The sequence below is a fragment of the Aegilops tauschii genome, chromosome 6 (genome assembly GCF_002575655.3).
Source record: "Aegilops tauschii subsp. strangulata cultivar AL8/78 chromosome 6, Aet v6.0, whole genome shotgun sequence".
Classification (NCBI taxonomy): domain Eukaryota; kingdom Viridiplantae; phylum Streptophyta; class Magnoliopsida; order Poales; family Poaceae; genus Aegilops; species Aegilops tauschii.
This window is the reverse complement of record NC_053040.3, coordinates 60,272,809-60,300,023: the sequence shown is the minus strand read 5'-3', so window position 1 is coordinate 60,300,023 and position 27,215 is coordinate 60,272,809. Positions and strand designations below refer to the sequence as shown.

At 45.0% G+C, this 27,215-nt stretch overlaps 2 protein-coding genes across 2 annotated transcripts; both read left to right on the top strand.

Moving 5' to 3' along the window:
• LOC109755913 (ribose-phosphate pyrophosphokinase 1, chloroplastic) lies at positions 1 to 25,765 on the top strand. The gene is made up of 10 exons (XM_020314791.4): positions 1 to 54; positions 19,588 to 19,894; positions 20,136 to 20,318; positions 20,647 to 20,895; positions 23,326 to 23,469; positions 23,579 to 23,746; positions 23,893 to 23,962; positions 24,383 to 24,464; positions 24,986 to 25,145; positions 25,263 to 25,765. Exons 2-10 carry the CDS (start codon positions 19,778 to 19,780, stop codon positions 25,299 to 25,301), a joined length of 1,212 nt encoding a protein of 403 aa, XP_020170380.1. The 5' UTR covers positions 1 to 54; positions 19,588 to 19,777; the 3' UTR covers positions 25,302 to 25,765.
• LOC109755914 (uncharacterized) lies at positions 15,796 to 17,879 on the top strand. The gene is made up of 2 exons (XM_020314792.3): positions 15,796 to 16,098; positions 17,236 to 17,879. Exons 1-2 carry the CDS (start codon positions 15,968 to 15,970, stop codon positions 17,684 to 17,686), a joined length of 582 nt encoding a protein of 193 aa, XP_020170381.1. The 5' UTR covers positions 15,796 to 15,967; the 3' UTR covers positions 17,687 to 17,879.
• Positions 25,766 to 27,215: the final 1,450 nt, after the last annotated feature.

The following is a 27,215-nucleotide window of genomic DNA, read 5'->3' as shown; positions in this document are numbered from 1 at the left end:
TCATCAGCTCAAGATAAAGAAGGAGGATATTCCTAAGACCGCATTCACCACTCGGTACGGTCTTTATGAGTATACCGTTATGTCCTTCGGTCTCACCAACGCCCCAGCTTTCTTCATGCATATGATGAACAAGGTGTTTATGGATTTCTTGGATAAATTTGTGGTGGTGTTCATTGACGACATACTCATTTACTCCAAGAGCAAAGATGAACACAAGGAGCATCTCCAAGCAGTTTTGCAAAGGCTTCGCGACCATCAACTTTATGCCAAATTCAGCAAATGTGAGTTTTGGCTCCAGCAAGTAGGATTTCTCGGGCATGTCCTCTCGGCCGAGGGAATCTCAGTGGATCCAAGCAAGGTGAAAGATGTACTTGATTGGTTCGCACCCACAACTATCTCAGAAATCCGGAGTTTCCTTGGACTAGCCAGCTATTATCGCCGTTTCATTGAAGGATTCTCCAAGATCGCCAAGCCAATGACTGAGCTCCTAAAGAAGGACAAGAAGTTTGAATGGACTGAGGACTGCGAACGGAGTTTCAATGCGTTAAAAATCAGGCTGACATCAGCACCAGTATTAACTCTCGAAGAAGAAATCCGCAGTGCTTAGGAAGATGATAAAATGTTGAAAATATATGTCCAGAAGAAGCACCAAGGGCATGCACCGGATTTCTCTAGGGATCAGCGAGGTTCGCTAAGATTCCGAGGAAGACTTTGCGTACCCAATCAAGAAAGTCTGAAGAAGAAAATATTGGCAGAAGCACATGAAGCGCCATACTCAATTCACCCCGGTGGTACAAAATGTATGAGGACCTTCGTCAAGTGTTTTGGTGGGATGGAATGAAGAAAGACATCGCATACTTTGTGGCATGTTGCGATATATGCAATAAGGTAAAGGCGGAACACCAAAAACCCGTCGGACTCCTTCAACCTCTACTGATATCCCAATGGAAATGGGACGACACCTGCATGGATTTCATCACCGGATTACCAAGGTCTCACCGAGGAAACGACGCAATATGGGTCATAGTGGACACCTTAACAAAGGTGGCACACTTCCTCCCTATCCAGACCACATACCGTGCAAATCAACTCGCACAACTGTATGTGTCAAGAATCGTCAGTCTGCATGGAGTACCCAAGACTATCACCTCCGACAGGCGATCTCTCTTCACCTCCGCATTTTGGTCCCGACTACATCAAGCCTTGGGGACCGCTCTGAAATACAGCACGGCTTATCATCCCCAGACAGATGGACAGACTGAGCGAGTAAATCAAATACTCGAAGATATGCTCCGGGCATGCGTATTGGCCCAAGGAACCAAGTGGGAAGACTGTCTGCCCTACGCCGAGTTTTCCTACAACAACAGTTTCCAGGCCAGCTTAAAGATGTCACCCTATGAAGCTCTGTATGGCCGAAAATGCCGCACTCCATTGAACTGGTCTCAAACCAGTGACAGCAGCATTTTCGGGACTGACTTAATGCTCGAGGCAGAGAAGCAAGTTAAGGAAATCCGAGGCAGACTGCAGGTGGCCAAATCCCGACAGAAGAGCTACTAGGATGTCAAACATCGTCATATCAGTTTCGAACCCGGAGAACACGTATATCTCCGAGTCACCCCTATGAAAGGAGTCAAGAGGTTTCAGACCCGCGGAAAATTGGCACCCAGATATATCGGTCCATTCCCCGTCATGGCCAGAGTCGGAACAGTTGCATATCAATTGGAATTGCCACCGGAACTGTCAGAAGTACACAATGTGTTCCACGTCTCACAACTAAGGAGATGTATTTCGCCACCGGAGAAGAGGACTGATATGGCAGAGATAGAATTGGCTAAGGATTTGACTTATGAGGAAAAGCCAGTCAGAATATTGGATCAGACAGAAAGGGTCACTCACAGCAAAGAAATAAGGTTTTACAAGGTTCAGTGGGAGCATCACACCGAAGAGGAAGCGACCTGGGAAAGAGAGGAATTTTTAAGGACAGCATACCCAGAGTGGTTTTCCCAAGCAACCAAATCTCGAGGACAAGATTCATCCTAAGTGGGGGAGGTTTGTGACAGCCTGGATTTTGCCTTCTCTCTTTTGCCGGACTTGTCTTCTCTCTTCTTCCAGACTTGGTTTTTGCCTTGATTTTGCCCTGACTTGATTTGGATTTTGGAATCATTTCAAATGAACTTGTCACTTGGGCATATCCTTGACTTTCACCCAAGTGACCTATCTACTTTATTCCTCTGATAAATCCCTAAAATAATCAAATGAATATTTTTCATAAAAGAAAAATACTCATTTTTCTCTCTGAAATTCCATTCAGAAACTTGTGCCCCAAAGCAACCCCAATTTTTCTTGCCCAGAAAAATCTGAAATAATTCCTGAATATTCTTAGAACCTTGGCACACCTTCCCATGCAAAAATATTGCATCACTTTTTGGAATATTTTTGCTATAGCAAATCATTTCTCTTCTGGCCCAAAATTCCAGTTTGTACAACAAGTACATCTTCCCTTGATTTTTTTGGCCCTGATCTTTCATGAGCTTAAACACCCCCCTAAGAAATCCTAAACCCCAGGAGATCAGCCCTAATGGCCTTCTAGAAGATTGCTTAACTTGGGGACCAAGTTTCTGGTCAGAAACTTGTCAGCTTAGTCGAGTCCAATCTGGTCGGCCTGGGTATGAGCTATCACCACTCCTAGACTAAACACTGCATGGATGAAAGCGTAGACAAGGTTTGGATGCGGCTGGGCGTCGTCTTGACCATGCCAGCGTGGTGACCGCGTGAAGACACGGCGCCTGGCAACGTCTTGACGCGCTCTGGCTGGCGCTTTCCTCTCTGTTTTGCGCGTGCTCGTTCCAGCGCTCGCCGATTCCTGCCGCACCGCACCTACAACATCGACCCATCACTCTTGACCTCTTCCTGGCGCTCGCCGACGCCAAAGCCGCCGCAGCAAGCACGGGCACGTCGTGGACAAAATCCACAGTGCGCGCGTGTGCTTGTCCGCTTCCTCCACCGCCTCCTGTGCTCGTCCGCAAGCATGGGCAAGCTCCTGCGTCGACGCTGAGTGTTTGTCCCCCTCGCATTGGAGCTTTTCATCGCCGTTCGCCGCGTGTCCAGAGAGCTCCGGTGGCGACACGTCCCCCCCTCGCTCCGGCTATATATAGCGCTCCCCTCCTCGATTTCTAGCCAAGCACCACTCCACACCACCTCCACGAACACGTAGACAAGCAGTAGCTCGGTCGGGCAGGCCTCTGGCCATCGCCCCGACCAGAGAACTCTGGCGACCCCCGCAGCACGGCCACCACTCTCCGGTGCCCCTCGAGCTCAAGCAGCTGCTCGGGCGGGGCATTGGGGGTCTGCTGGTGCTGCCTGGACGCCGCTGAGCCCTCAGAGCCGCCCCTAGCCGTCGTCTTCAATCTCTCCGGTGAAACCCGTCCGCCACCGAGGCTTGCGAGCTCAACCGCGAGCAGCTCCGTCCACCCCACCCCAAGCCACGGGTACGGGCAGGTGCACCACGAGCCCAGCTTCAATCCTATCCCTCTAGCCTAGCCCCAAACCCCCTCGTCGCTGGCGTGAGCTCCGTTGAAGCCCCGCCTCTCTCTCATCTCGCGCTCCCCCCCCTCTCTCTCTCTCTCCTGACGCGCGGGACCCACCTGTCGGCCTCACCACTCACGCCCGAAGCGGTACGAGTGGAGGCGCCTTTTCTGTTTACGCCTTCGACGTCACCCCCCATGATTTCTGTTTACTTCAAATATTATTCAGAAATTTGACTAAAACTTTGACCAGCCACCATTTCTAAACCATAAGTCCAAATGATTTGATTCTTTTTGCATTGTCTTTGTTTCAGAAAGCCCTAGCAACACACCGAAAGGTGGATTTTTCCTTGCTGCCTAGAATTTCGGGTGATTTTCAGAATGTGTTTTGATAATTGTTTTGTGGTTTAAAATTCTTTTCAGAAGGAGAAGCTTGTCTTGAAGCAAACCAAGAGGGGTGTGATCCTCCTCTTCACTAAGGCAAGCCACACCAGCATTTGGATGGTGTTATTTCAATATCTATGATTTTCTACTTGAATATGAGTTCTTATTTGCATTTAAAATTTGATGAATAGATTTGGTTAATTATTAGTTATTTTATCATGCTTGATATGCTTGTTTTAGTTACTAGTTGAATGCATGAACTTGTTTGGTCAAGTAGAATAAGATTTTGCACTAGCCATATTGTTATGGCAAATAATGAAAGTTCTTTTATTAAGTGATACTTTTATTTAAATGATGAACTAATAAAAATATTGCTTGATAATAAAAATGAGTTATAACAATAGAAGTCTTGATTCTAAGTATTGCAAGATAATTATATTGTTAAGTTTTATCCATGATTATGAGTTGATTGCTTTGCATGATGAGTAGTTGCATCATTATGCCATTATATCATATTTTTGATAAAAGTTTTTATCAAAGTTAAATTTGATTAAGTTCAACTTGAATATGATGTTGATCACATCATGGTGCCACTGAATCGGGGTTTTATTCAATGCGACCACATTTACCTTGTGGGAAGGTCTTGATTCGGTCTTTTGTTGTGACTCTCACCGGTGCCTCCCGCGAGGGAAGGTTATGGGCGTGCATACCCTGGCCCGGTAGGCAGACATAACCTTGTGTGCTCGTTTTTGTTTTTATGGTACCTTGTCCCCGTTTGGGACCGTTTTGCCACGACGGTGGCCGTTGGTTTCTTTGGTAGACACGGGGCCACCCAAAACCTAGCCCTGAGAGGGAGTTGGTCGGAGTGGCCGGGGAGAGTGCATGACAAAGGGAGGGTTTCGTCGGAACGCTTTGGTCCACCCGAATGGGAATGCGAGGCCAGGTGTTCCGTAGTGTGGGTAAAGTGCGCTACCTCTGCAGAGTGTATTTAATCTATCGATAGCCACGTCCTCGGTTATGGGCATAACTCGTGAGTAAGTCACACCATGGATCATCTTTTATAGTTAATCTTGCAAACTAAAATGATTGTTGTGATGCATTGTGATTCATGTGGTTCATGAACTCGGGAGTTGTTCATGAGTGAATGGTTTCAGATGTGACCCCGGTATGGTCACCGTTTGGTTAAGAGGTAACCGTCTGGTAAGCGAGTCCGTTGGACTCAGTGCATGTATCGTTTGTGTTGCATCAGTAGTAGTTCTTGCATTGCATTAATCTGATTAAATATCATGATATTGTCTGTCATCGTGCTTATGTTTATTGTGAGCTTGCAAGTACATTCAATGTACTGACCTAGCGTGTTATGCCAGCTTTCAGGCAAGTCGGTTCGCATTGGAGCGCATCTCGCATCTAGGTCGTGTCCACGTCGGTGTCCCTGTGCTATGGAGTTCCACTTCGCCGTTCTTCCGCTGCCACGTAGTTCGTGTGATCGAGGCCCCGTCATGTTCATTAAATAATGTATATACTGTCTAGCAGCACCTTGCGTGTCGCTTGGCCTCGTAGCTCGATGTAATATCAGACTTATGTAATCCGCTAGCATCAATAAAGTTGTTGTTTCTGTACCATGTTGTTGTGTATTGCCAGAAGACTTGATCTCTGGGCTGGCAATGCAAGGTAAACTGGTTGCTCTGAGCCGGGGTGCCATATTTTGAGATATGAAGATGGTGATATTAGAGTCATGCTAGTTGAGTAGTTGTGAATTTGAGAAATACTTGTTCTAAAGTTTGTGATTCCCGTAGCATGCACGTATGGTGAACCGTTATGTGATGAAGTCGGAGCATGATTTATTTATTGATTGTCTTCCTTATGAGTGGCGGTAGGGGACGAGCGATGGTCTTTTCCTACCAATCTATCCCCCTAGGAGCATGCGCATAGTACTTCGTTTCAATAACTAATAGATTTTTGCAATAAGTATGTGAGTTCTTTATGACTAATGTTGAGTCCATGGATTATACGCACTCTCATCCTTCCACCATTGCTAGCCTCTCTAATACCGCGCACCTTTCGCCGGTATCATACACCCACCATATACCTTCCTCAAAACAGCCACCATACCTACCTATTATGGCATTTCCATAGCCATTCCGAGATATACTGCCATGCAACTTACCACCGTTCCGTTTATTATGACACGCTTTATCATTGTCATATTGCTTTGCATGATGATGTAGTTGACATCGTATTCATGGCAAAGCCACCATTCATAATTCTTTCATACATGTTGCTCTTGATTCATTGCATATCCCGGTACCCCGCCGGAGGCATTCACATAGAGTCATATTTTGTTCTAAGTATTGAGTTGTAATTTTTGAGTTGTAAGTAAATAAAAGTGTGATGATCATCATTATTAGAGCATTGTCCCATGTGAGGAAAGGGTGATGGAGACTATGATTCCCCCACAAGTTGGGATGAAACTCCGGACGAAAAAAAAGAGGCCATAAAAAAAGGCCCAAACAAAAAAAGAGAGAAAAAGAGAGAAGGGACAATGTTACTATCCTTTTACCACACTTGTGCTTCAAAGTAGCACCATGATCTTCATGATAGAGAGTCTCCTATGTTGTCACTTTCATATACTAGTGGGAATTTTACATTATAGAACTTGGCTTGTATATTCCAATGATGGGCTTCCTCAAAATGCCCTAGGTCTTCGTGAGCAAGTGAGTTGGATGCACACCCACTTAGTTTCTTTTGTTGAGCTTTCATACACTTATAGCTCTAGTGCATCCGTTGCATGGCAATCCCTACTCACTTGCATTGATATCTATTGATGGGCATCTCCATAGCTCATTGATACGCCTAGTTGATGTGAGACTATCTTCTCCTTTTTGTCTTCTCCACAACCACCATTCTATTCCACATATAGTGCTATGTCCAGGCCTCACGCTCATGTATTGCGTGAAGATTGAAAAAGTTTGAGAACATCAAAAGTATGAAACAAATGCTTGGCTTGTCATCGGGGTTGTGCATGATTAAATACTTTGTGTGATGAAGATAGAGCATAGCCAGACTATATGATTTTGTAGGGATAACTTTCTTTGGCCATGTTATTTTGAGAAGACATGATTGCTTTGTTAGTATGCTTGAAGTATTATTATTTTTATGTCAATATTAAACTTTTATCTTGAATCTTTCGGATCTGAACATTCATGCCACAATAAAGAGAAAATACATTGAGAAATATGCTAGGTAGCATTCCACATCAAAAATTCTGTTTTTTATCATTTACCTACTCGAGGACGAGCAGGAATTAAGCTTGGAGATGCTTGATACGTCTCCAACATATCTATAAATTTTGATTGTTCCATGCTATTATATATTCTGTTTTGGATGTTTAATGGGCTTTATTATACACTTTTATATTATTTTTGGGGCTAACCTACTAACCCAAGGCCCAGTGCAAATTGTTGTTTTTGCCTATTTTAGTGTTTCGCAGAAAAGGAATATCAAACGGAGTCCAAACGGAATGAAACCTTCGGGAGGATTATTTTTGAACAAACGTGATCCAGGGGACTTGGAGTGGACGTCAAGAAACGAACGAGGAGGCCACGAGGCAGGGAGGCGCGCCTGCCCCCTGTGCGCGCCCCCCACCCTCGTGGGCCCCTCGTAGCTCCACCGACCTACTTCTTCCTCCTATATATACCTACGTACCCCGAAACCATCCAGGAGCACCACGAAACCCTATTTCCACCGCCGCAACCTTCTGTACCCGTGAGATCCCATCTTGGGGCCTTTTCCGGCGCTCCGCCGGAGGGGGAATCGATCACGGAGGGCTTCTACATTGTAACGCCCACGATGCGGCTATATCTCCCACGTGTCGAGGCACGACTTAGAGGCATAACCGCATTATGGTTTTGTCGCAAGAAGGGTCATCTTCACACAATCCCATGTAATGAACAAGAATGGGATAAAGAGTTGGCTTACAATCGCCACTTCACACAATACATAAATATAATTCATACATCATCCAAATACACACATATAGACCGACTACGGTCAAAATCCAGATGAAAATAAGATAACCCCAAATGCTAGATCCCCGATCGTCCCAACTGGGCTCCACTACTGATCATCAGGAAAAGACACATAGTAACGACCACGTTCCTCGTCGAACTCCCACTTGAGATCGATCCCATCATCTGCACTGGCATCATCGGCACCTGCAACTGTTTTGGTAGAATCTGTGAGTCACGAGGACTCAGCAATCTCACACCCGCGAGATCAAGACTATTTAAGCTTATAGGAAAGGATGGTGTAAAGAGGTGGAGCTGCAGCAGGCACTAAGCATATATGGTGGCTAACATACGCAAATGAGAGCGAGAAGAGAAGCAACGGAACGGTCGTCAACTAGCAATGACCAAGAAGTGACCCTGAACTCCTACTTACGTCATTCATAACTCAAACCGTGTTCACTTCCCGGACTCCGCCGAGAAGAGACCATCACGGCTACACACACGGTTGATGTATTTTAATTGGGTCAAGTGACAAGTTCTCTACAACCAGACATTAACAAATTCCCATCTGCCTCATAACCGCGGGCACGGCTTTCGAAAGATATTACCTTGCAGGGGTGTCCCAACTTAGCCCATCATAAGCTCTCACGGTCAACGAAGGATAAACCTTCTTCCGGAAAGACCCGATCAGTCTCGGAATCCCGGTTTACAAGACATTTCGACAATGGTAAAACAAGACCAGCAAAGCCGCCCGAATGTGCCGACAAATCCCGATAGGAGCTGCACATATCTCGTTCTCAGGGCACACCGGATGAGCAGTCCGTACAACTAAAACCAAACCTCAAGTTTCCCCAAGGTGGCGCTGCAAAGGGCTCTAGTTTGGACCAGCACTCAGAGGAACACTGGCCCGGGGGTTTAAATAAAGATGACCCTCGGGCTCTAGAAAACCCAGGGAAAAGGCTTAGGTGGAAAATGGTAAAACCAAGGTTGGGCCTTGGTGGAGGAGTTTTATTCAAGGCAAACTGTCAAGGGGGTCCCATAAATCACCCAACCGCGTAAGGAACGCAAACTCAAGGAACATAATACCGGTATGACAGAAACTAGGGCGGCAAGAGTGGAACAAAACACCAGGCATAAGGCCGAGCCTTCCACCCTTTACCAAATATATAGATGCATTAATATAATAAGAGATATTGTGATATCCCAACATGTCCATGTTCCAACATGGAACCAACTTCAACTTCACCTGCAACTAGCAACGCTAAAAGATGGGCTGAGCAAAAGCGGTAACTTAGCCAAACAACGGTTTGCTAGGAAAAGATGGTTAGAGGCTGACATGGCAATATGGGAGGCATGATATAGCAAGTGGTAGGTAGCGCAGCATGGCAATAGAACGAACAACTAGCAAAGCAAAGATAGAAGTGATTTCGAGGGGTGGTCATCTTGCCTGCAAGGTTCTCAGAGTTGTCAAAAGCTTGATCCTCGTAAGCGTACTCAACAGGTTCCTCATTCACGAACTCGTCTCCCGGCTCTACCCAAGACAAGAACACAAGCAACGGAATCACAATCAATCACGAGAAATGCACAAGCAACATGATGCAAAACATGTATGATATGCAAGATATGATATGCGATGCATATGCGTGCTCCGGAAGGAAAATGATGAATAAGGCAGTAACTTGGCAAACCAAGCATGCCACTGGAAAGATGAGATGATTTTGGTCGAAATCGATATAAAGATCACCGGAAACGGATGCACGGTTTGCAAATGGCAAGCAAAACAAGAATGACACGAATCTGCGATTAACAGCATGATAGCACTTAGAATGCAACAAGAAACAATGCTACAGCACTCCAACATAGCAACAAAGCATATGGAAGTAATCTACAGGAGATGCTTGACAAAAGATGAACACTGAGCTACGGCTAGATCACAACATATCAAGCTCAAACAAGCATGGAAAAAGTGCAAAAGATATCAGGTTCACAGACTTGGTGAAATTACTGGACATGGCAGAAACAGCATCAGGTAGCAATGTTTAGAGCATGAAATCAACATGCTACAGGAACTTAACATAGCAAAACAAGGCATGGCAGTATTTTACTAAATGCATATAACAAAAGTCCCTTACTGAACATAAGCCAAAAAGGACCAGAAGATATGATGGCACCCATGTAAACATAGCAAGTTTCGTTAACAGGTTTCAGACTTGGCAGAAAACAGAGCATGGCAGAAACAATAATATGAAGGCCTCTTGGTGAGCTTGATGCACTCACCACAAAGCAATGCATGAGAAAAAAAGCATACCTACAGTAAGATGGCATGTTTATGAAGCTATCCATGGCAAGAGAAAATACATGGCATGTATGGATCAACTACAATAAGCTTGGCAAAATTGAATAACACGTAAACAATCTGCCAGAAATATTTTATAGCAAAAATAGAGCAAGATTGAGTCATGCTACAGTACACCATGATTGCAAACAAGAGCAGGAATGGATCAATTACAACAATAGCTACAAAACATCCTTACTGAACATCTCCAAAATATGCATGGATCTCTCTGTAGCATCAAGTTTACATGGAAACAAAATAACAGCAGACAAAGACTTAGAGAATTCACTAAAGTCCCTGAAATCAGAAACATTACGGAGCCTAGTTTGCATGCTTGTGCTAGTCACCACAGACATCACAAAAATACATGGCATGCACCACTAGAAATATGGCATGGCATACAACAAAACACATGTAGAGCTCATGACCATAAGATGCACAGATTAAATGATACAAAAATAACAAATCTCCAAGTTCTGTTAAGAACCAGCAGATAACAGCAACTAGCACTCTTGCACCAGAGATTTGGACATCAAGATGGCCTCTAATGAACATGGTGCAATTGAACAAAATGTAGAGCATCACGATACGAACAATTTTACATATTACACGCGCGAAACGGAGCTATGTGCAGAGAGTTATGCAATGATGAACAGGGGCATATCATGTGAAAATGCAAAGACTTGGGGAAATTTTAGGGTTCGGGAAAAGTCAACCGTAGGGTAGTCTTCCAGATCTGATCGAGGAGAGGGTGCTCGGGCTCGGGCTCGGCCGCCGGAGCTTCGAGGTCGCCGGCTCGAGGGAGGACGAGGGGGATGGCGAGGAGGCAGGAGAGGAGGCCGGCGGGGAGGAGGCGCGGTCGTCGGCGGGCGGCGGCGCGACGACGGCGGGCACGGGCGACGAGCGGAGCACGGCGGCCGGCGGCGGCGACCGCGGCGGAGGGCTGCGGCGGCGCGGGAGGCGGAGGGCGCGGGCGGCGAGCGCGGCCGGACTCGGGGGCCGGGGACGGGCTCGGCGGCGGCGGCGTACGGCCCGCCATGTGGCAGCGCGCCACTGGTCCGGGGCGGCGGCGCGAGTTGTCCGGCCGGCGGCGGACACATCCGGCGCGGCGCGAGGAGCTGGTTAGGGTTTCGTCTGCGATTGTTTTCGGGAGGGGATGCACTTATATAGCTAGGGGGAGTTAGGAGAGTCCAAATGAGGTGCGGTTTTCGCCCACACGATCGTGATCGAACGACCTAGAGCATGGAAGAGAGTTTGGTGGGTTTTGGGCTGGTTTAAAGGAGGGTTTTGCTGGAACACACAAATGGGCTTTGCGGTTACCCGGTTAACCGTTGGAGTACCAAACGACCTCCAAATGGAACGAAACTTGACCGGTGGTATACCAAGGCCACTTGAAAAGCCTCGGTCCATTCCGAGAATGTTTGACACCCGCTCACGAAAGAAAACAAGAGGGGTGCGCCGGAGGAGATAGGAGCGCCGGATTGCAAAACGGACAACGGGAAAAATGTTTGGATGCATGAGACGAACACGTATGCAAATGCAATGCACATGATGACATGATGTGAAATGCATGACAAGAACAAAATACAAAACGAAAAACAAAACCCGACCACGGAGGGAATATCATATCACATAGCCGAAAATGGCAAGAGTTGGAGTTACAAATATGGAAAGTTACATCCGGGGTGTTACATACATCAACACCATAGCCTCTCCGATGATGTGTGAGTAGTTTACCTCGGACCTTCGGGTCCATAGTTATTAGCTAGATGGCTTCTTCTCTCTCTCTTTGGATCTCAATACAAAGTTCTCCTCGATCTTCTTGGAGATCTATTCGATGTAACTCTTTTTGCGGTGTGTTTGTCAAGATCCGATGAATTGTGGGTTTATGATCAAGATTATCTATGAGCAATATTTGAATCTCCTCTGAATTCTTTTATGTATGATTGGTTATGTTTGCAAGTCTCTTCGAATTATCAGTTTGGTTTGGCCTACTAGATTGATCTTTCTTGCAATAGGAGAAGTGCTTAGCTTTGGGTTCAATCATGCGGTGCTCGATCCCAGTGACTGAAGGGGAAACGACACGTATTGTATTGTTGCCATCGAGGATAAAAAGATGGGGTTTATATCATATTGCTTGAGTTTATCCCTCTACATCATGTCATCTTGCTTAATGCGTTACTCTGTTCTTATGAACTTAATACTCTAGATGCATTCTGGATAGCGGTCGATGTGTGGAGTAATAGTAGTAGATGCAGGCAGGAGTCGGTCTACTTGTCGCGGACGTGATGCCTATATACATGATCATGCCTAGATATTCACATAACTATGCACTATTCTATCAATTGCTCGACAGTAATTCGTTCACCCACCGTAATACTTATGCTATCTTGAGAGAAGCCACTAGTGAAACCTATGGCCCCCGGGTCTACTTTCCATCATATACGTTTCCAATCTATTTTACTTTGCAATCTTTATCATAAAAATACCAAAAATATTATCTTATCATCTCTATCAGATCTCACTTTTGCAAGTGGTCGTGAAGGGATTGACAACCCCTTTATCGCGTTGGTTGCAAGGTTCTTATTTGTTTGTGTAGGTACGAGGGACTTGCGTGTAGCCTCCTACTGGATTGATACCTTGGTTCTCAAAAACTGAGGGAAATACTTACGCTACTTTGCTGCATCACCCTTTCCTCTTCAAGGGAAAACCAACGCATGCTCAAGAGGTAGCAGGTGCCCCCCTCCATAGATTTCCACCTCGGTCATATCGTTGTAGTGCTTAGGCGAAGCCCTGCATCGGTAACTTCATCAACACCGTCACCACGCCGTCGTGCTGACGGAACTCCCCCTCGGCCTCAGCTGGATCAAGAGTTCGAGGGACGTCACCGAGCTGAATGTGTGCAGATCACGGAGGTGCCCTGCATTCGGTACTTGATCGGTTGGATCGCGAAGACGTTTGACTACATCAACCGCGTTACTTAACGCTTCCGCTTTCGGTCTACGAGGGTACGTGGACACACTCTCCCGCTCATTGCTATGTATCACATAGATAGATCTTGCGTGATCGTAGGTAAAAATTTTGAAATACTGCGTTCCCCAACAGTTCGGTGCTTGGATCGGTTGGATCGTGAAGACGTTCGACTACATCAACCGCATTACTAAACACTTCCGCTTTCGGTCTACGAGGGTACATGGACACACTCTCCCCGCTCGTTGCTATGCTTCTTCTAGATAGATCTTGCGTGATCATAGGATTTTTTTTTAAATACTACGTTCCCCAACAGCAAGCACCGCCGCTGCCATTGCTGCTGAACCATTATGAGTTGGAGGATCACCGCTGGATTTGCAACAAGCCATGGTGACGGAGCTCTAGGGCATGAACGGAACGGGAGAAGGCTAGACACGTGCGTCGGGAGAAGGAATGAGCTGTTGATATTTGCAGGTGGGCGAGAGACCCGCTCAGGATAAGGAATGACTTGTTTTTTTGGACAAATGATGAATCTTATTAGCTCAAAATGGAGCATCAAGAGGATACAAACACATTGAGAACACACCCGGTCACTGCATAGTTAGGATGCACATAACCAACACCAACACACGCAAACAAAAATACGCAGACAAATAGCAAAATCATGTAAGACCAAAGCCATGCAGAGACAAGGGACAAAAAGATCAGATGTGCGATAAGAAAACTACAACAACGACCATATCCGCGCCAATCATCTAATGACACCACACGGACGATGAGATTCTTCAAAGCAATGCCTTTCAGAAATGAAGCAACGCTCAATCGTCACCGTCACCGGATCCAGCCACCCAAGGCTAGATCTAGATTTTCACCCTGAAGAATCTGTTCGGGCATATCCGAGCAATGACTTCAACAAGGTAATAGCATAAAAACACCGCCATTTCCAGGTATAACTAACACAAGCCACACAACAATGTTAGTAAAATAGTTTTTCAAAGACTAAACTCAACTTCGACCAAGGAGTTTGGAAGGGGTTCCTACAGGCAGCCGGCTCTGATACCAATTTGGATCGACGCGGCAACAACGACGATCGCGTCGGGTGCCTCTCCAGATCGGGGAGGAGAGCGAGTGGGAAGAGGGGGATAGTGGCTAGGGTTCCAGGGGCAAGGGGCCTTGTAGACGCCGAGGGGGAGCTGAATGTGCGCCGCGTGGCAATCCCCAGCTATGGACGTGCTCCAGGCGTCCACCGTGCCCTGGGTGTAAAGGAAGGAAGACGACGAGGTGGGAGGTAGGCTGGGCCGCCCTGGCGTTGTGCAGACCTAAGTGCACAGCGGCCTGTGGCCTTTCCCCCCTTTTTTAATTCTTTACTATTTTGCACTTTATTTCACATACTAAATGAATTTAGTTGAAACCAATATTTAGCACATAAATATTAGGCAGTGGTTTGAGCTATCACAACAAGAGTCAAATATTTTTTAACAGTGTAGGTATTTGTTTAAACTAAAAAGTCCCAAATAAATGTTGCTGGTCCAATTTTGAATATTTTAGGGGCATTTAAATATCTCAAATGATGTTGAATTATTCATGACAATTAGTTAGTGAATATTTGCAACCCAGCGAACATTTTTAATTTAGCTTTTTCAAGAATTAATAATTTGACTTGTATTTTGATTTTGATTTTGATTTGGAACAAAGTGATGACTAGTAAAATAATTGTGATGACTTGGCAGTCATTAGCAGGAGTTTACTGTAGCATGACAACAAGGGTGTTACAAGGAGGGCGGCGCACGACCCTGGTTGCAACGGGCATCAATTTGCAACTCCAACGCCCGCCATCCGCAGTTGCAAGCACCGCCGCCACCGCTGTTGAACCACTATGAGCTGCAAGATCACCACCAGATCCGCATCAGGCCATGGTGACGAAGCTGCAAGGCCTGAACGGAGCGGGAGAAGCCGAGAGACGTGCGTCGGGAGAAGGAATGAGCTGTTGAGATTTGCAGGTGGGCGAGAGACCCGCTCGGTATGTGGAAGGAGTTGTTTTTTTTTTGACAAATGGTGAATTTTATTAACTTAAAATGAAACATCAAGAGGATACAAACGTAGTGAGCACACATCCGACAAAATGATGGATTTTATCTGTACTACTTAAGAAAAACGTAAGGTTCTCATTTCATCTTCCTTTCCATCACCTCTTTGTCCAACCTTTCATATGTGTATGATAATCAATCGCCTTAATTTACGTACCTTCTGAACCAATTCTACTTTAATTTACTTACCAAAACTTGTAATCAAAATATCACGGCCATAATTTAATGAACATTTATTTACACAATCACATTATTATTGACAGATAAATCACAAGCTTATATACTAAAATATTTATATCCCGTTGCAAGGGCATCGTTGAGTTTAACTAAAAACACAGTAGAAGCAGGAAGCAAAGCGGTCGCGAGAAGCGAGGCATCGCTCGCTCGCTCGCATCACGGCTTACGCGACGCACACAGACCCAGTACCCGGACCCCTCCTGCAAGCAAAACAAGGCGGCACACGCGTCGACACGGCTCCGCTCCGGCATATGCTTTCTTCCCGATCCTCCATCCTTCCAGATTTACTTTACTTTACTTTACTGGCTGCTTGGTGTCTGCCCCCCTCCCCACGACTCAAATCGATCCCCTTCCCCGAATCGCCAAATCCGCTCGCCGCCGCCGCCGTAAAAACCCTCTCCCCTCCGCTGCCGCCGCAGAGAGATGGTGCTGTGGGAGATCACCGCCATCACCGCCTACTTCCTCGGCCTCCGCCGCACCTACCGCCTCGCGCTCCGCGGCCAGCGCCGCCTCATCGGGCCCAACCACCCCAGGCTCCGCGACTTCGTCTACAGGTACCAAATCGCCACCCCCCACCCCCGCTCGTACTCTCTTCTACGAGGGCGAGGGACCCGATTCACGCCGGCCTTGTTCGCCCCCGGCGTCTCCTTGGGCTCAGCCAGCCTCGTGCGGCATCCGGCTCTCGCTGGTTTATTGGTCATGCTGTCCTTGCCCATTCCCCAGGTTTAAGGGGAAGCTTGGGCTGAAATCTGTGGTAAAGCTGCCGCCCTGTGCTGCTACACGGCACCTACTAGCGTCATAGGATGTGCTTCTAGGTTCTGGTTACCCGTACTATATCACTTCTCGCTTTGTGAGGTGTCTTCGGTAACACGGTGCAGGCCATAATGTAGCAGATTTTCTGCTTCGTTTGTCCCTTCAGTCCAGTGTAACCACACCTCGGGTTAGTATGCATGTTGTCCAACATAAGGTCTGGACATAAAAAGATTGGCAGGCGTTCATGTTATCTGATTATTAGAGAGCAGAAGTGACAAGTGTTGTGTTGGGGAGTTCGCTGCTGTGTGCTAAACTTGTACTACCTGGGAGGTTTCATCTTTTACTGGCCCAGCATTTCTAGCTTTAGGCCGACAATTTTTATAGGAGCATTATACTTTTGAGCCGCTCATTTGGAGTTGAGAAAAGTCTAACACACTTCAATTTGCATACAGTCTTGAGTTCATTTCTCTGGTTACTTTGTGCTGTTTGGTTTACCTAGTTATCGGCTTAGATTACTTTTGAAACATAAACATGACAGGCAACACTTTGTAGCTTTTCTATGTGTTTGAATTGCATGAGACCCATTTCACCTTGGAGTAGTTGATATTGTTTGCGTGTAGTGACTTTGTTCTCTCTGAATATTTGCGACTGTATCGATATCCTGTGTAGGACTCAGCCCTTCTATTGAAACCTTGATTTCAGTAAATATAATTATGTTTGACTCTGGTGTGATGTCCTGCACTGGTTTGTAAACCTGATGTTGTCTGCTGTGCTAAATCTGGTCGTACTAGTGAGGACTGCTTGTCATCAATACCTAAGATGGGATATGCTTATTGAAATTATCACTGCATTTTGGGACCAAATAATGGTTACGCCAGTTTTCGATGCTAGCCAGCAATCAAGATTGATTTGACCCTTCTCTTCTCCATGTTACGCAGGCGGACACGTTCTATATTCGACGTCGCAGTCTCAGTGCACAAGAACATTCAGGAGAGGGACTTGGAAGTTGGTCGGAACGTCGGAAACGCGGTCCTTCGCTGGCTCGACCGCATGAAGCCATCAGCACAGATCCGCCCCCACCCTCCAGGCCTGCCAGGCGCCCCCCCAGAGCAACTCAGGCACCTTTCAACCATGAACAAGGCCGCAGGAGCTCAGAAGCCTGCCTCCAAGACCTCAACGCACGACTCGAGCGGGAAGATGCTGTTCTCGCCCCTGAACATCCGGCCCAAGTCCTTCCCTATCCTCCCCACGATGATGCAGTCCACGAGGATCAGCGCGAGCAACCAGTGCAGGCGCCTCTCCAGCTCGCCGTTCCCGCCCGTCGCCGCCAGGAGGAAGGACATGATGGAGGGCGTCTTCCGGAAGGACATCGCCCAGCTAATGGTGTAAGGGATGTCTGTAGGTAGATGTACTGCTTTCTGTGACTCTGGATATTGTTTACTTGACTGGAATTTGGCCTGGATCAGAACTTATCACTAGTCCTGTAATAATGGTCGAGTGCTGAACATAATCGCTGTTGCTCCGCCTGTTTTTTGGCCAATATACATTTTCTAACAAATCATCATACGATGAGACTTGGATATACCGCATGATTTCTTCCAACTGTGCTGAGGCCGCGAGTGGCCTGCAACTGAAATTTGTTGGTTCGGCTTCTCTTTTCATGTTGTGGATGAATGTGTCGTAGTATGAAACAACCAGAGATGCTGCTGGTCGAGGTGGTGTTTTTGAATGAAAACAGCAGAGGGTGATCTTTCATCCTTGTGAAGCTCTCTTGATCAAGTAAAACGGTGATCAGAAATCACTTGCACTAAGGTGTTTCCTCAGCCGTCATCCTCCTCCTCTGCCGCCGGTAGATAGCCTGCCTCCTCACCCGCCGGCTCCGCCGGTAGGGGTGTGAGGGGGAGGCCCTGATCTACCGGTGGGAGTCATAGTTTCCTCCTCTTGGAGCATTAGGTAGGTCTTCATTTGGCGGTGGTGAGACGATGGTGTCGCCGTTGGCATGTAATAAGTTTTGTCTCGATCATGTTGTCTTTCGGAGCGGGTAACATGGTTGTACGTCTTGATCCCCCGACTCTAGTTCCGATCGATGAAGGTTGGTCGGTCTCGGTCTTGTCGGGGAGCGTGTGAGGTTTGTGTTCCCTGACTCCGCCTAGTTGGATCTGGATCATTTGCCCCGCTTTATATGGGGTTTAATGATTTGCCTCAAGGTTGTCTCAATGGCCAGTGGTCCCGGCCCCACCTATCAATGGGGAGGGGGGCAAATAATCAAAGTTAGATGTAAACTGGGGCAACCGATCCAATTTCTCTGGGGCGTGCTATAACTCCCTACGTCGTTTTCTTTTCCGGGGCGGCAATTCGCTATGCAGATCGTGGCCGCCGGCGTCTCCTGGCAGTGACAACTTATCTGCCGCTGCTTCTACAAGATCTTGTGTTTAAGAAAGTTTGCTCTGTTGAGACGGAGGCCTAAAGGCGGCAGTGAGTTTTGCTCACGGTTTGTCGGTGGATGCAAGATGAAGACTTCGGTACCCCTAAGAATATGAATGTATTTTTGATTTTAGTAAGTGTATTTTTCATGAGTTTGTCCTAGTTAATATATAACCTTTGGCTATTTCGCCCAAAAAATTAAGAAAGAGTTGTAATATGCATATAGTTGTTGTTGTTGTTGTTGTTGTTGTTGTTGTTGTTAGACACTTACAATATAAATCAAATGTCACATTCTAAAAAGAAAACAGATCACTTAACCAAAACATCTATTACCGATAAAATGTTTGCTATGCCTCATAATTTTTTACCAAATTAATAGAAAACATTGTATCTTTTATTGAGTGTGTTTTTTTTCTTGAAGTAAATAGAAGAACATTTTATTCTATATATAGTTAAGCTCTTGACATTGAAGAAACATATAGTATATATTTCTTTCTTGGAATATCCAGCGCTTAATTTTTTATGTCTCGTAAATAGATATTTGCTATGTCCCGTAAAATTTTATCAAATTAATACTCGGTCCGTCTCGTAATATAAACGTAGGGAAATTGTTTTCTGCACACCGACATGGTGTGTATGGCTTTTTATTACCAGTGACACATGTGGTAAGCAATCCAAAGAATTCAAAAAGACGTAGGGAGTAGAAAATATTGTATGTTTTATTGGGTGTTTTGTTATTGGAGTAAATGGAAGGTCACTTTATTCTATAGTTAAGCTCTTGACATTTAAAGAAGCATACCGGCAGGAAAAAAACATATCGTGTATATTTTTTCTTTGAATACCCCGCGCTTGATTTTTTTTACCAGGTTGAAAATAAACAGAAGGACATTCTTATCTGCAAATTACGGGGCAGATAGATCAGACAATTAATTCCTCAGTTCATAAAACCGTTGGCAGTTGCCAAGACTCTTTCATAAAACAGTTGGCGGCTGGAACTGATGGCAAACCCCTCGGCTTAATCCGGATTAAACCCTAGCTAGCGAGCGACCTTTCCCCATGCCGCTCCCTTCCTCCTCCTCCGCCGCCGCCGTCGCGGCCGGGCCGGCGGCGTCCCCGCTCGCCGCCCGAAGCCGGGGCCGCCTCCTCCGCGCGCGCTCGGGCCACGCCGCCGTGGTGAGCTCCGCCCTCCCCACCCCCTACCCCCGCTCGCCTTCGTCACAGATTGATTTCCTCTTCTGGAGCCCGCTGGCACATTGGTTGCGCGAACGATTGTTCGTCGATGCGCCGTGCGCTCTTTCCTTTTTTGTGTTGATGTGTACTTCATCGAACGGAAGCAGCTTGATGTATAGTCAGCTTGGTAGAACGAACTGCTCGTGGTGGTGTGCTTGAGCGAAATTCATCTTCGTGCATGCAGAGGTGCCAGAGGGTCGATCCTGTGAGGCTGAGGGCGGTCAATGGATCACCCCCCTGTGTTCCCCTGTCCGACAGGTCGCCGTGGACCCCTGCGACGATGCCGATTTTCGGGGACGCAAACATCAGGAAGGACGACACGAGGCTGCGCATCTTCTCAGGAACGGCTAACCCCTCGCTCGCCCAGGTCGGTTGGATCTTCCTTGGAGAAATTCACCTTCCATACTTCTGCAGTTCCACATACTAGTGTATATATCCTCCTCCTGGTTCTAAGGAGCACACTCCTTTTTTTGCAAGGGAAATGGTAAGTGGGTTTAGCTTAGACAAACAACTATGCAAATGTGAACTGAGCTTAAAAAGACATGGACTGTGGAAACCGGAAAGCTATTATTGAAATTGAATACATCAAGTGGCGAGCTAGTACTTGTTATAAATCCCTCCATGCCAAACTGAATGATTTGTCACTCAATGCCACTCTAAGCTGTATTTTTCTTCTTCCTGGTGTCTTGTGACAGGAAATAGCAAGCTACATGGGTCTGGAACTTGGGAAGGTCAACATAAAAAGGTTTGCTGATGGCGAAATATATGTTCAGTTACAAGAAAGCGTAAGGGGCTGCAATGTCTTCCTTGTGCAGCCATCATGCCCTCCAGCAAACGAGAATCTCATGGAGCTACTCATCATGATTGATGCATGCAGAAGAGCATCTGCTAAGAATATTACTGCAGTCATCCCTTATTTCGGTTATGCCAGGGCTGACAGGAAGGTAATATTTTTTAAATGTTGGTTTCTTATTTTAATTACAAAATGTAAGCCTACACCATAGACTGTCAGTTGTCATGGCTTGCACACCTGTGCTTTTACCATTACTGTGTAGCCAAACCAAACTTTTTGAGGTCAAATAAAATCACACCCGTATGTGAAAAATACTAGTCGAATGCCTGTGTGTTGCCACGGAGAAAAAAAAAAGGGGAGGCGGCATCATTCATGGTGAGACGAAGCACAAATCAAATGGATTTGAAAATGACACATCGGTTTGTTTGCGAAAACATTGCAGTTTTGACAATTTCAGTGTAACAAGAACTCTCATGTAATAAAATTGAGATGAAAAGACTTATGTATTTCCAGAAGAAACATGAACAATTGCAAACATGTGTATATTGGGCCATATATGAAAGATAAAAGTAAAAGCACGAATAAATGAGCTTTGACTGTGGCATTACAACAGCGGGGATGCATAATCATGAATTTTTTCAAAACCAACATGATTCAAATATCTTCTTTCGTTATTTGCCACCATTTCTTTACTTTTCTACTTTTTTTAAGGTCCTACTCTCAGCTTCTCCAGACAATAACTTGAATCAATATGTCCGTTGCTGAGCACATGAATGTTTTTTATGCTTACTTACAATCAACCGTCTCATGAAGCATAAGGGCCTCAACACGAGAAGCGCACCATCACAAAGTTACTTAACAAAGAGCGTAATCTTGTTATTAAGCCTAGATGTACAAAAATGGGGCAGAAGTGACATGGTATCTCCCCTTGCCGCAAAGCAGAGTATCTTCCATCTAAAAAAACAGAGTACCTCCCTCACTATTAAATCTACCACTGTAAAAAGGCTGAGTATCTTCCTTTGCTATAAACCAGCTCGTACCCAAGCACAGGAAATCAGACAAATTTTCGGCCTTTGCTTTGCCTTCTTAGCGCGCTTGATTTGTCATTTCCAGCAAGCACTGTTTAGTAACAAATAATCAATGAGCATGTTATACACTCTGAAGCATATGCACATATATACTGGTATACAAAGATTATACTCCCTCCATTCCTAGATATAAGTCTTTTTAGAGATTCCACTATAGAGACTACATTCGGATGTATATAGACGCCTTTTAGAGCATATGTTCACTCGTTTTGCTCCATATGTAGTCTATAGTGGAATCTCTTAAAAGACTTATATTTAGGAACAGAGGGAATAGATGCAAATTTTCCTTTATTAGATAGGGTTCTAGGTTTTTTGCTTCATCTACCTGCTCACTTAAAAGGACATTATTGCGTACATAACTGTCTGTGTTGTATTCAGACCAAAAGACCAAGCATGAGGGAGGTGTCACAGTACCTTTAGAGATTTTATAGTATGAGATGGTAGGTTGCAAAGTGTTTTTATCACTCCTTCAGAGCATTTATCTATGTATCCGTTGGTGTCAGGTTATATAATATAGAGTTGGGATGAGACTTTGTTTTGCTTTTTTGTTATTATATTATAGATGCTGATCTTGTGCAAGGTCATGATTACCATAATAAGAACGCAAATGATCGCCTCAGATTCCAATGGCAAACGCTAACAAACTAAACAACCCGACGCTTGGTACGGCGCACCGGTATTGGGTCGAGTCCAGAGCGTTGGAAGTCTACCATATGCATGGGTATTTACGAAAAATAATTGATGGAACAAATGTCGTGGAATTGGGGCGGACCACATTGGGGGCGTACTTGCCAATGTCGTTCGGATGGGGTAGGGGGAGGGGAGGTGGTGGGAGGAGGGGTTGCTGCATCAGAGGAGGCAAAAGAGGCATTGCGGACTTGGGGGGCGGACGGTGCCGTCCGTGTACTTGCCGACGTCGGCGTCGAACGAGACGGGGTAGGGGAAGAGGAGACAATTGGGAGGAGGGGGAGGGGGAGGTGGAGGAGGTAGTGAGTGGTTGGGCTGCTACGGTAGAGAGGAGTCGGGAGAGGCGTTCGGAGTGGCCGGCGCTGGCGGCGTGTGAGCAGCAGTGGCCACCTGCCCAGTTCAGTTCCATTGTTTGCTCCCCTTTTCTAGAAGGATCAAATGCCTCTTGTTCGATGAGGTGGGGATAGATGGAACAGGACGTAAAATATAAGGGTCTATTTTAAATGTGAAGTGGGGTTGTCTCCCATGCGTCGGATGCAGATCTGATGGTCGAAAATGAGGGATGGCAGGTACATCATCCACCATCTCGGTCTTTTATGGGAGTAGAGATTCATAAATATGGAGAATTGAAAGTCAATGCTGAATAGTGCAGCATATTCTATTACCATGAGAGCATTTTGTTGGCAGGATAATGCATGATCAGGAACTCAGTCTTACTATATATTTCTGGCACGTCATCCTAATATTAACAAAAAAAAATCATTGCCATATCTAACATAAGTTTATTTACTTCACTGCTTTTTCAGTCTCAAGGTCGTGAATCTATAGCTGCAAAACTTGTAGCTAATATGATTACTGAAGCTGGTGCAAACCGTGTCCTTGTTTGTGATCTTCATTCAAGTCAGGCCATGGGATATTTTGACATCCCAGTAGATCATGTTTATGGCCAGGTACTTACTGATACATGTTGCTTAAGTTGATCAATTACTTTAAAACTGGCATGTGATATGATATCCATTGTTCCATAACTGTTTGTCTTTGCCTCTTTGATCTGTGAAGCCGGTGATTCTTGATTACCTCGCCAGCAAGACAATTAGTTCAAATGACTTGGTGGTGGTGTCGCCCGATGTTGGAGGTGTTGCCAGGGCACGTGCTTTTGCCAAAAAGCTATCAGATGCACCTCTAGCGATTGTAGATAAAAGAAGGCATGGACACAACGTTGCCGAGGCAAGTAATAGTCAATCTGCAGGAAATGTATAATGCATTTGGAGATGTGCTGTTTCACATGGTGCATGCTAGCTTTATTTTCCATGCCTTTATGTGCTCTGTTCTGTCAGATTAAATAAGCATAACTTTTCATGTGCATCTTACAGGTAATGAATCTTATTGGAGATGTTAGAGGAAAAGTGGCCGTTATGATGGATGATATGATTGATACGGCAGGTAAGTTATCGCATTTAAGTTATAGGAAACATAATTCTAAGATTGAGCATTTCACACTGAGGGGCAGTTGAGCCATGTTTTAATGTCGTGTTTGCAACTGTTTACTTGGTTGAGGCTAATGTTGGTAACCGGCATGTTGTTAATAGTGAAGTATATGTTGTGGTATCATATTAAAAGCAGAGACCAAAGATTAAAAAACGTCTTTTATTTTGATACGGAGGGAGTATATAGTTACAATTATTATTTTTTAGTAAGGTTTGGATACTAGTCATATGAGCTGCAGTATAGTTTAAACTTGGAAAGCTCCTAACTGAGAAGTAAATTACATCTTGTTGCATATCAAAACTAGCTACCTTTTGACAATGTTTGCTTCTGAATATGAATACTTATATCCTAATAAGACTAGTACAATTAAATTAGGAACTATTGCCAAAGGAGCTGAGCTGCTGCATCAAGAAGGAGCAAGAGAAGTATATGCATGCTGTACACATGCTGTTTTTAGGTATGCTACTTTTACGCCCATTCCATAGATGAACTACTGAACTTGCCTTGCTGTGGGGTGAGGCCCATCACCGCACTATATACGTAGTTACAGACTTATTCCATGGAGCTGAGAGTTTGATGGAACCAGAGTCTGCACCAATTTGTGTGAGCAATTCAGAAGTGTGCATTGTGCTGGTATAGTATAACATTGTATGTCGGATCTAACCTACAAATTTGGATGGATAAAGTTACTTAGGAAAATGGCAGGGAAAAAGAATTCAGTGGTTACCAAATATTTGATGCTAAGCAAAATTTGGTTTAAACTTGTGTTAGATTCGTGTCGTGGAAATGTGAACCCAAAGTGTAAACCTTCAATAGAGATTGGAATAATTATGCTGTCTTGCTGCAATGTCTGTTCATCAGAAAAGGCTGAGATGCAGTCATTGAACTTGAATTTGTCTCGTATGTTTTATTGCGTTATACTGTGGCGACATGTTTAGCTCTGATTTCTTACTAGTATGTTTCACATCACCGTTTCAGCCCACCAGCCATCGAAAGATTATCAAGTGGTTTGTTTCAAGAAGTAATCATCACGAACACTATCCCTTTGAAGGAGGAGAAGAATTTCCCGCAGCTGACCATCCTTTCAGTCGCGAACCTTCTAGGCGAGACGATCTGGCGTGTCCATGATGATTGCTCGGTAAGTACTAAACTAGCAAACATCCGACCAGAGATCATCAGAATTTCTAGACCCTGTGCAACCATATGCTAGTATATGAATTGCTTAACAAAGTGGTCACATTTTAAACCAATGCAGGTTGGCCATGCGCCATACTCCACCTTGGATATTGACTGACGCTTGTGTTCCACAAGCGGGGCTTCCGTCCACCGGGGGCCCTCGTTTCATGCCTAGGTGAGAACGGGTGCCATAGAGGGTCGACCTGCCGTGGTGTCGACAACAACAAATACAGTTGATAGACGAGATGCCCAAGTGATAATGAGCAGAATGTACTCTTTCTTAATGCAGGAATAGTTGTACAAGTGCCCTTTTTTTGCATGTTCTCCAATTTGTTTTGTGGAATAAGCTCTGTTAGCAGAAAAAAAAAGACGTTGACTATGTGTATGAGTGTGGTAGTATATCAGATGGAAGTTTGAACTGTGTATATAGGCCCGCTTAATCCCAGCCGTTCCTGTTTTTTCTTTTTACCATTTTAGATGAAAGTGGGCCCACTTTTAAGTGTAATGATGGGGCTGTTCTCACTGGCATAATAGTTGACCATCTATATTTCCGCTTGGGTTATAATAATTCTGCTTCGAACATTGCCTACTGTAGATGCAACTGATTTCAAGATTGACGGAGTATCTGTAGATTGGCAAAAGAAACCTGATTTAACTGTGCTGGGGCTAATTATTTGTGATTTGTTTTTCTTTGGTGCACTGCTGACGAAAGTGCATGGTCTCAGTCTCACACGAAAAATTTGGGTGAGCGTGTGATTCAGTGCGGCGTTTCTTTCCAAGATTTCGAAATGCTAAAGACTGTCTAATTCATAATCGACATGAAAAAAAACTACAGTACAACTCTGAAATCAATAAGATGGAGCTCGTTTCCCCTGGCTAGTCATAGTGATAGTAACTTAGGTGATAACATATCACGTCTCAAGACAAATTTGCTTATGTACCATGAAGTTAATGAGGAGAGAGATGCTTGTGGTAACATAAAGCCCTTCCCTGGACAGGTGCTACGCATGCCACATAAGCGAAAAAATGACATGACACAACATTTAAGGAGAAGAGAGAGCACTTTGGTGACCCCAGCAAGAACAAATGTCAAGCGCAAGAACCTAGACAAATCACTTAAATGAAACAACTTGACCAATGCATGAAAGACTTTAGGTGCTAACTCATTAAATAAAGTGTGCTTAGCAACAAGTTAGCACCTATGCATTGGGAAGTTGAGTTGCTAAGGTATTTAATGCACTTAGCACCTCATCTAAGCATCTTTGCATTGGAAGAGGTCTAATATGTTACTGTAACATAACACATCCAAAGTAAAATGAGTCTATATCTCAATAAATGAAGGCTTACATGTTATCATCTACTCCCTCCGTTTCTAAATATTTATCTTTCTAAAGATTTCAAATGGACTATGTATATAGACATAGTTTAGAGTGTAGATTCACTCATTTTGCTCCGTATATAGTCACTTGTTGAAATCTCTAGAAAGACAAATATTTAGGAACGGAGAGAGTATATGTTACTACCATTATAAAAGTAGTAACATAGACTAGTAACATATGCATGTTACTAGTCTAAGTTACTCCCCACTATGACCAGCCTCAGGGAAGGCTAGTGAATGACTAGTATTATCATTTACATGAATTAATTAATTGGTGTGCTTTTAATTCGAACGGTATCATAAACTAGAGTTGCGGCCATAAATGCATGGACAGTGTTTTCATCCAGTTAGGAAAAACGGAAACCCATATGGAGACAACCATGAAAATACTTTAAGATGATGTTAACCTTCGACTGGAGATATCCCAAGCCCTCCACGAGTTCCTTGCTAAATAATGTCTCATCAACGCTTCATATTATACGTTTTTTTCAAGAAAAACGCCATGATAGACCATCTGATGCTAGCTCCTCAAATCATTGGCCAGAGAGGGTATCTCCTCATCTACCAAAACGTGTTTGGATCAATGAAGACTTCGGCACCCTTGATCTTTTCAGATATGAATGAAAGTCGGTAAGCAATCCCCGAAACCACAAA

Bases quoted from the DNA above. Each gene is read 5' to 3' on its own strand.
- LOC109755913 (XM_020314791.4), top strand. From the start codon at position 19,778: ATGCCGCTCCCTTCCTCCTCCTCCGCCGCCGCCGTCGCGGCCGGGCCG. The intron at 19,895-20,135 runs GTGAGCTCCGCC...TCGTGCATGCAG, and splicing joins GCTCGGGCCACGCCGCCGTG to AGGTGCCAGAGGGTCGATCC. The intron at 24,465-24,985 runs GTATGCTACTTT...TCACCGTTTCAG, and splicing joins TGTACACATGCTGTTTTTAG to CCCACCAGCCATCGAAAGAT.
- LOC109755914 (XM_020314792.3), top strand. From the start codon at position 15,968: ATGGTGCTGTGGGAGATCACCGCCATCACCGCCTACTTCCTCGGCCTC. The intron at 16,099-17,235 runs GTACCAAATCGC...CATGTTACGCAG, and splicing joins CTCCGCGACTTCGTCTACAG to GCGGACACGTTCTATATTCG.